The sequence below is a fragment of the Callospermophilus lateralis genome, chromosome 1 (assembly GCF_048772815.1).
Source record: "Callospermophilus lateralis isolate mCalLat2 chromosome 1, mCalLat2.hap1, whole genome shotgun sequence".
Classification (NCBI taxonomy): Eukaryota; Metazoa; Chordata; class Mammalia; order Rodentia; family Sciuridae; genus Callospermophilus; species Callospermophilus lateralis.
This window is the reverse complement of record NC_135305.1, coordinates 167,059,789-167,069,490: the sequence shown is the minus strand read 5'-3', so window position 1 is coordinate 167,069,490 and position 9,702 is coordinate 167,059,789. Positions and strand designations below refer to the sequence as shown.

The 9,702-nt window shown below is 43.3% G+C and overlaps 1 protein-coding gene across 3 annotated transcripts; it reads right to left on the bottom strand.

The window, feature by feature from the left end:
- Positions 1-1,637: 1,637 nt before the first annotated feature.
- Positions 1,638-3,452, bottom strand: LOC143408209 (ribonucleoside-diphosphate reductase subunit M2-like). Of its 3 annotated transcripts, none has more exons than XM_076867693.1 (2): positions 3,442-3,452; positions 1,638-2,238 (listed from the first exon to the last, which is right to left on the bottom strand). In XM_076867693.1, the coding sequence occupies exons 1-2, from the start codon at positions 3,450-3,452 to the stop codon at positions 1,638-1,640; spliced, it is 612 nt and encodes a 203-aa protein (XP_076723808.1). The 3 variants fall into 3 exon arrangements, with proteins under 3 accessions (XP_076723808.1, XP_076723799.1, XP_076723817.1); XM_076867684.1 differs by lacking the exon at positions 3,442-3,452 and adding an exon at positions 2,625-2,807 and having other exon boundaries at positions 1,638-2,489; XM_076867702.1 differs by lacking the exon at positions 3,442-3,452 and having other exon boundaries at positions 1,638-2,810.
- Between the last annotated feature and the right edge of the window lie 6,250 nt (positions 3,453-9,702).

The window sequence follows — 9,702 nt, the reverse complement described above, 5'->3', positions numbered from 1 at the left end:
TATATTTATTTATTTATTTTAGTTTTCGGTGGACACAACATCTTTATTTTTTATTTTTTTATTTTTTTTTCTGTGTAACACCTTGGTTTTTTTTATTTCAAAGATAGATTGATCTAAACTGGCTGTTAACTATACCCCTACCTGAAATTAACATTTGAATGGAAAAAATTTGCAGGGAAATGGATGGCATTAGAGCAGATTATGCTAAGTGAAGCTAGCCAATCCCTTAAAAACAAATGCCAAATGTCTTCTTTGATATGAAGAGCATAAGATTAACATTAAACAGGGACGAGAGAGGTGGGAGGGAAAGGGAGAGAGAAAGTAAACTGCATGGAAATGGAAGGAGACCCTCAGGGGTATACAAAATTACATACAAGAGGAAGTGAGGGGAAAGGGAAAAAAATATAAGGGGGAGAAATGAATTACAGTAGAGGGGGTAGAAAGAGAAGAGGGGAGGGGAGGGGGGGAGGGGGGATAGTAGAGGACAGGAAAGGCAGCAGAATACAACAGACACTAGTATGGCAATATGTAAATCAATGGATGTGTAACTGATGTGATTCTGCAATCTGTATACGGGGTAAAAATGGGAGTTCATATCCCACTTGAATCAAAGTGTGACATATGATATATCAAGAACTATGTAATGTTTTGAACAACCAACAATAAAAATTAATAAAAATAAAAAATAAAAAAAATAAACACAACATCTAGGAGAGCCAATTTCAGTTCTGGTTTCACCACTATTAATAGGAAAGCTGAGACAGGTCACTTTGTCTTAAGGACGACCTGAAAAGTCATAATAGCATTTTAAATCCAAAGACCTTTAAGTCTTTTCACACCAAGTAGAAATTGAGGAAAGTACAACCTGATAAACAATGATACTGTTCCTCACATGTCACTGGGTCACTAGCAGTCACCCAAATCACACCTCAATTCCCAGTGACTTAAGTTAGAAGCTCCTTGCCCTGAAACACATCATTCTTCAGTTGAGCAAGACACGTTGACACCCTACCTGGGGTCCAGAGTAAAATACACAAATCATCTTCTATTGGCACCAACTGACTATCTACATACACACAGGACTGACTTAAAAATCTATTAAATTCTTCAGTTCATTAAAGAAAACAAAATCTAAATTACATGCTTAGTCAACAGAAGTTTAACTTTAGTTCAGTGAATTTTGAATTGGCCATTAGTGGTAAATACAACACTTTGCATTTGTTGTAGAAACCAAACAAATCAGGCTTTTCCCTTGACAATACAATGTTCATTTGTGTGTAAAGTGCCAGTTTTATTTACAAACTAGTTAAGTAAACTTTAAAGTCTTCTTTATAGCAGTGAGACTAACATCTGAACTCTCTGGTGGTTGTAAATGTTCAATCCTGCTGGGGCAGGCTTGCTTGAGGGTCCCTCACTTTGAAGCCGGATCGTCATCATTAGTGCTGGGAAGCTGGACAGCCTGCTTGCCAAAGCCAACAAGGATTCTGAGGTAGCTACACGGTTTTTTAGATGCCATTAATGAACATATGGACAATGGTGTAGCTGGTGGATTCATTTTAGCTGATTTTGGGGGGTGGCAGGTGGGTGATAAGGGAGGGGGGGAAAATCAGCCAAATAAAAGCACATCTTCTGTTCATTTAAAAGTCAGCATCCAAGGTAAAAGAATTATCTGTTGGATTCGACATCACTCCCATCCTCTGATACTCGCCTAATCTCTTCTCAAAGAAGTTAGTCTTCCCTTCTAGTGAAATATTCTCCATAAAGTCAAATGGATTTTCTACTTTGAAAACCTTGTTAAAGCCCAGCTCCAGCATAAGCCTATCTGCCACAAATTCAATGTACTGCTTCATCAAAGTGCAATTCACCCCAATTAGCTTCACAGGCAAGGCTTCTGTGAGGAACTCCTGTTCTATCCTGACAGCATTGATAATTATTTCTTTTACTCTCTGCTCTGATGGTTTGTGCAGCAGGTGTTTGAACATCAGGCAGGCAAAGTCACAGTGTAAACCCTCATCTCTGCTAATAAGTTCATTGGAAAATGTGAGGCCAGGCATCAGTCCTCGTTTCTTGAGCCAGAATATTGATGCAAAAGAACCAGAAAACAAGATTCCCTCCTCAGCAGCAAAGGCTACAACACGTTCTCCATAGGTAGCCTCTTTGTCCCCAATCCAACGCAAGGCCCAATCGGCTTTCTTCTTCACACAAGGCATTGTTTCAATGGCATTGAAGAGAAATTCCCTTTCTTTGGGGTCTTTAATGTAAGTGTCAATAAGGAGACTATAGATTTCAGAATGTATGTTTTCCATGGCAATCTGGAAGCCATAGAAACAGCGGGCTTCTGTAATTTGAACTTCTTGGCTAAATCGCTCCACCAGATTCTCATTTACTATGCCATCACTTGCTGCAAAGAAAGCCAGAACGTGGGATATAAAATATCTCTCCTCAGGCTTCAGGGATTCCCAGTGCTGAATGTTCTTGGAAAGATCCACCTCCTCGGCTGTCCAAAAGGAAGCCTCAGCTTTCTTATACATCTGCCAGATATCATGGTATTCGATAGGAAAGATGACAAAGCGGCGGGGGTTCTCTCTCAGTAGTGGTTCATCCTCCACGCTGTGGGCAGGTACTTTAGTTTTCGGCTCCTCCGGATCCTGGAAGATCCTCCTAGCGGTCTTGCTGGCCAGGACGCGGGTCGCGTTGAGGGTCGGGGGCGTGTTCTCCTTGTTGGCCAGGCTGAGCCTCTTCAGCGGCGAGAGCTGCAGCTGCTGCTGGTCTGCGATGGTGGCGAGTGGTGCGCGGACTGAGAGCATGGTGGTGGCGGTGGCAGACGTGGAGACGGTAGTGACCGAAGTGGCTAAGCAGGACCCCGAACACTGGCTTTATTTTTTATGTGGTGCTGAGGATCGAACCCAGCCGCCCCGCGCATGCCAGGTGAGCGCACTACCCCTTGAGCCACATCCCCAGCCCTTCAATAATAACTCTTGAGGTGCTAAAATAGTTCAAAGCCATTGGCAAGACTCATCTGGCAACTATAATTACCAACATTAAGGAGGGCAGTTTCAGATGAACATGAAGCAAGAAATTATCCCCAGAAGTTTTGTTAAGTTCCAAACTTTAAATGGGGAAGAACTGATGTCTGGTGATAGGTCCTCTTAAAGCCTCCACCATGCAACTTTTCACCTGGGCAAAGTCAGCAGCTCTAACATGCTCAACAACAATAGAAAGAAAAAACACCATGATCCCAACAAGATTAGTTTTGCCTCTGAACAACGTCTCCTTTTAACCAAGTTCATAGGGGATGGGGGTGGGGTGGTTGTACTTCAGGAAGTTCAAAATTTCTATTTCACTTTGATTCAGTTTGAGTTTTTGAAAATGGCTCTGCCATCTTGAAAGAGACTCAAGAGCTCTAGTGGTCCATTGGTCATCTCTGCCAAAGTTCTTCACCAAGTTTCCATTCAACTTCATCTTTTCTACCAGTACATGGATAAGGAAGGCCACAGGGCAGACAAGAGGGCAACTTACCTCATTCAATAAGTGCTAAGGCCACCCATCACTGCATATGGCTTAGTGGTCCATGACTGGGCCTCACCAAGCCCTGGTTACATTGGAGGCCAAGATGTTAACTTGCCTATTTTCTGTTTTTCTCTCACACCATACAGCAAATCCATCTGAGAAAGTTTTAGCTGCCTATGAAACTCACAAGTAAAAGCTCACTGTGGGTGAATCAGGCCTGTGGTCTCCTAGCCAGAAAGAGAATCCACCCCCCTAGGTTTTTGTCTCAATTCACCCAAAAATCTTGAAATTCAGAACTGATGTTAGCTGACCTATGTTCAGGGGAATCCCTGTCCAGGGTGACCCTAGAGATGGCTTCTTGCAGATCAGCAGGGCTTCTGGTTGAAGATGGCCCATCTATTGACTTCTTTATCCAGAACCTCCTCTTGGGAGCCAACTCCACTCTGGCTCAAAGGGAGTGCTGGTTGCTTCTTGTTTCATCCAGTTATCCATGTCCAGAACTGGTACTTGTGTAGTCCAGGGTTGGCTAAGCCCTAGCTCTCCAGAGGTCATGGGTATCAGGGGTATTTCTACCTTGTTTGAAGATGCCAGAGTACTCTTTGCCTTGACCCCTCTGGAACGATTTCAAAATACCTGTTGCTGGCCATCATCTGCTTGGACAGGGAGTGCGGTATCCGCTGATAGTGGCAGAGGGTGGCAGGGGCATGGCTCCCATCCTTGTCCTCTCCTTGAAGAAAATATTTAAATACACTTTCTCTCTCTCTCTCTCTCTCTCTCTCTCTCTCTCTCTTTCTCTCTCTCTCTCTCTCACACACACACACACACACACACACACACACAAACAAAATGTGGTGTATGTAGAATATGCATCTTAAGGAAAGAAAATTTCCAGTCCCTAAATTTTAAAAATGTGGACTTTATGAGAAACTCCATTTATGAAAGAATGAAAAGAAACATCAAATTAAAATGTTGGGGGGAAAATCAGTAAAGTAAATGTGGTAGAAAAAGTGAAAAAGAAATAGAAAAAAATCAGTTATAAAGATTTTAAAGCTATAAAGCTTATTTTATACAACAAGAGAAATAATGAAAAAGTATCTGAGGAAATTATTAAAACTGAGAAAAAATTTGGAGTTGAATAAAGAATGGTACACTTCCCATATTGAGTAGCATTATTTGCCAAGAAGATGTGAATTTTTCCCAGTTTAAAACCTTTGGAGCAGGGCTGGGGATGTGGCTCAAGCGGTACCGCGCTCACCTGGCATGCCCAGGGTGCTGGGTTCGATCCTCAGAACCACATAAAAATAAAATAAAGCTGTTGTATCCACTGAAAACTAAAAGATAAGTATTAATCTCTCTCTCTCTCTCTCTCTCTCTCTCTCTCTAAAAAAAAAAAACCTTTGGAGCAAGGTTGAGTCATATTTTACAGCCAGAAACAGGCCTAATTTCATGAAAATCTAAGAGTAATAAGGCATTGCAAACATTTCTTGAAAGCAATGTTTTTAAATGGTGGTGTTTCAGTTAGACTTTACTGCATAACAAAACACTCCAAATTTGACTGGCTTAACCCACAGTAACAATGTGTTGCCTCTCATCAAACTGAAGGTCCCTTGGGAAGCTCTTATGGTTCCAAGGAGCATCTTTCTTACAGAAGTAGTATGTTTAGTCATGGGTGGTGAAGAAATTGGTGGGCTACACCAGGCCAGATTTGGCCCACTATTTGGGGGTAAGGATCCCAATCTTGGAATTGTGATGTGGGAGTGGTGATAAGAAAGAGTGTGTGAGATGTTAGCACACAGGGAACTGCAGTTGGAACTCACTGTTGGAGTACAGGCAGAAGCAGCCGCAGATGGAAAAAAGTCAGATGTCCTGTGAAAAATCAGATGACCAGAAAGGCCCACCTCTCCTTCCTGTGGTCTTCCCCCAAAGTCTTCATTGCTAAGAGTAGAAGAGAACATTTTGAACTCAAGATCCATGATCATAGAGCAAGGCAGTTCACAATGGATTTGAAGCTGAGAGACAAAATGTCATTAACTACTATAATCCTCCTCCTTTGGCTACTCAACATCCATGTTCTTCTCTTGCTCATGTTTGAAATTCTGTACAACAAAGCAACTCTTCCTTGTAGCAAGATACAGCTACAGTTCAGACATATGAAGAAGTCCCCACAGTGAGATGCACAATCGCAGGGGTCACTGCTATGCATTATGGGCTATTTGAATGACTCATCAAATTCAGTTACAGTTCTGTCAATGGTACAAAGGACTAAGTTGTAAGTTCCACATTAAAACACCCTACAAGGAAATAGAAAATGAGAAGAAGGAAGTAGCATACACAGACACATAATATTTATCAAAGAAAGGGAAAATAAGAAATGCTAGTATTTTCTTTTGCAAACTCAAGGAAAACTGTACTTACATATCCCCAGCCTTCCTGCACAAATGACAGCTTGCTGAGAACACTGTTCTGCATCATCTTGTTTATCCATTAACAACCATTCCACTATATACTTGATGACTATGAGATCCAAATCCACCCTCTTCCTCTTGTTCTGAAATGATGCTGTTGACATGCCTCACGTCCAACTGGTGTGAAGTAAAGTTGGTCACTAGGCGGCATTGGTGGGTTAATAGCCAAGGAAGAGTTTCTTTTTCACTGTACAAGTGTCTCAGCTAGCTCATACCTGGGTATTATGGATTTTTCTTCTGCCAGTCCCAGTCAGGTATTTCCTGCCCAGGATATCTGGCCCACTGCATCCTAGCTGGGGTTTTTCTGCTGGCCAGGAACAGCCCATGACTCCCTACTTGCCAGCTGCCACTTGTAAATACAGACCAGCTCTGGCCTAGGCAACTGAGCCAATGTGCCATCCAAGGAGTAGCAAGCACATCTTCTCCAATGAGGCACGGCGGCGGTGGGTGGGGGGACGGGGGACCGTGGTGGATAGGACTTCCCTCTGTTCCTATGTCTACCTCTTTCTTCAACTTCTTCACCACCATAGGGTAATCTGCTCTATCTCTTCTTATCATTTACCCATCTAAATAGTTAAAGCCTCACATACTAAAGGTGCCTTTCTCATTACAGCATGCTTTGCATCTCCTGGACTCTTGACAGACACACAACTGGTGCCATGAGTCGCCCCAGAAGATATATCTAGAGTGGTGAAATGGGTAGAATGGTTAAATGGAGTGCTCTGACTCCAGGCAGTACTGTGTTCCTTGCTGATGGGACCGGGCTGTTGGCAATCCATGACATGCAGTGGCGTCACAGGGAATCAACCTGTCTTCTGTAGTTGATTGTGATAAAGTGTCAGTGGCAGCAAAGGAGTTTGGAACCAAGAAGTCCCTGAATTAGAAGACTATGGCAGTCCTGAGGATCACAGGACTGGGTGTGCCATGGATTCTCCTGAGATCATTCGAATATTCACGAGACAACAGGGCATGCTTCAACTCCCAGCCCTGTCTCTGCAAGGTAGACAGAACTCGGAGTTGAAGTTTGGCAGTCCTAGGCAAGGCTTTAAGTTTTTAACATACAGGACTGATATTGCTAAAATCAAGATAAAAAATTAATGTTCTAGACATCTGGATTTATAATGACAAGTTTATTTTTTATTTTATCATTATGTTTTTAATACCAGGGATTTTCTTTTTACAAACTCAAGAAAAAGCTGCACATATGTATCCCCAGCCCCTCTGCGGGCACTCAACCACTGACCTATCTCCCCAGCCCTATTTTCTATTTTATTTAGAGACAAGTTCTCACCAATTAGTGAGAACTTAGTGCCTCACTTTTGCTGAAGCTGGCTTTGAACTTGCAATTCTCTTGCTTCAGTCTCCTAAGCCATTGAGATTAAAGGTGTGGGCCACCGTGCTTGGCTCAGTCAAATTTTTTCCTACCAAGCAGTTCTTCCACATTTAGGAGCTGTAATTTTACACATCATTCTTAGCACAGGCTCAGGTTTATGACTATAATATGATTGATTGCAAATCTCGTGGTCAATGGACATTGTCAATCACACCTTGACTTGGGTGGCCTAGAAGTCTCACCAATGAAAGCCAGGGGGTTCCAGGAATCAGCATCTACCCAGGAGCACCTGATGTCTAAAATCTTATAATTGAGGCATGGGACCCAATATTTAGGGTCTAAAAACTGCTACAACTGGCCAAAGAATGTCTCTTTTAACTGGAACTGGGACACCCCTGAGGCAAGGTGGAATACCCACGTTTGAGCTGGTGAAGGCTCACAAACAGGGAGCATCTTCTGGGGATCAGGGAGGCCAAAACAGGCCAAGGCCTTCCATAAATACAAGGCTTGGTGACAAAGCTCTTCTCTTCTGCATGTGTGAGAGTCAGCCCTAAGTTGACTAGAGTCTGACCCCCTCTCACTGGGAGGTAGAGTTTGTGGCCTGATTCAGGTCAAAGTCATGTGAAGAGTGTTGAGAATGGAGCCAGAGCCTGGGCTCCAACCCCAGTTCCCACACCAGTCTGTTGAGCAACCTTGAGCAAGTTGCTCAACCTCTTTGAGCTTTGCCTTCTTTAAGATGAGAAGAGGAATGTTGTTTACTTTACAGGGTCATGTAGACTCCAAAAAAGTGCCTAGACCCATGGCTGGAACACCTTGAGTGCGGTGGAACATGCCTTTGCTTCTCTTCATTGCTGTGACCATGGAGTGATGTTAAGAAATCAGGAGATGACTGCCCTGGGAGGTCCCAGTACCCCTCACATGACCACATGGGGAAGGTATAGTATTGGTCAGAAGCAGATGGATGGGAAGAGTGGTAAGAGCATTTATTGTGGTTTCTTCAGGAAAAAAAAAACTAGTGAGGCAGAGTAAGCAGGCCTAGGATGGGCCAATTGAATGGCTTCAGACTCTGGGGTACATGGTCATCCTTGGTTGACTAATCTTGTCCCTGGGGTGCTTAAGGCAGGGAATTTGGCTCCAATGTGGGAATACAGTAAGGGTATTGGCATGTGGACAATGGAATGGCTGGATCACATTTAAAGATCACACCCCAGGGGAAAGAATTCTGATGGCAGAAGGGAGGGTGGGTGACGAGTGGAGTTGGGCCAAGGCCTGATGACTGAGGCATGTTACCAGGCTGTCTAATCAAGGAACGTCTGGCACATGTATGTAAGTGGGTGTTAGATCAGTCAAGTCCATGTTAGCCAGAAACATGGTCAGTATGAGGACAGAGCTCAAGTGTCACCATTTCTGCCTATGCCTTCTTCAGTGACGGCCTCCTCAACCGATGTCTTCCTCACTACTGTCCTCTTCATTTCCTCCATGGGATTCCACTCTTATCCACCTATGCTCAGCAGCTCTTGTGGCTCCTGACCACCTTGATTCACCTCATTATGGTGGACACAAGCTTGTGTGACCTGGGCCTCATGACCTCCCTTGTCTCCTTTCCTGTCAATAACCAGCCCTCTCAACCACTCCACCTCCACCCCTGCAATCCTGATTTCCCTCCACCCTAAGAGATATTCAAAGCACTTGTTTCTCCTTCCACCTGTGCCATGTTCCTGTGAGTCTGTTCTCCACACTGCTAGTTCCAAGAAACAGAAAGGATATTTTATTTTATTTTATTTATTCCTTTCTGGGTGCTACAGTCTTGGCCATTGCCAGGCATACAGTCATGGCTCAATGAACAGCAAATGAAAACAAAACAAAACAAAACTGTGACCCTTTGAGAAATCTGTGGCCTATGATATTCACCTACCCAGTGAATCAGGCAGTGGTGTCCGCTGTCATGGATGGGCAGCCTAATTGGGGTGACCTAAAAAAATTAGGTAAAATGTAGGAGCTGGGGCTGTAGCTCAGTGGTAAAGTGCTTGCCTTGCATGTGAGAGGCACTGGGTTCATTCCTCAGTACCACATGAAAATAAATAAAGATACTGTGTGCTCATCTATAAATAAATAAACATTTTAAAAAATAGGTAAAATGTAAATTAAGTCAGGTGATGATATGTGCCATGGAGAAAGGCAAGGTTAAAAAATGACTTTCAGGAGGCTTCTGGAGGTGTTTAGAGAATGAGCTACACATGTTGTTTATGTGTTAAGCTGAAACAACAGGGAATTGAAAGGCTCTGAAGCTGTGGTGGGCTGAAGGTTTGGCAAGAGGAGTTTTCAGTCTGGATTCTTAGCTTCCCCTAAGTGTGGATTTTGTTTCTTTGCTTTTAATGGTTTATCTCACCTAGC

Excerpts from the sequence above, each read along its gene's own strand:
- LOC143408209 (XM_076867702.1), bottom strand. The coding sequence starts at position 2,807 with ATGCTCTCAGTCCGCGCACCACTCGCCACCATCGCAGACCAGCAGCAG.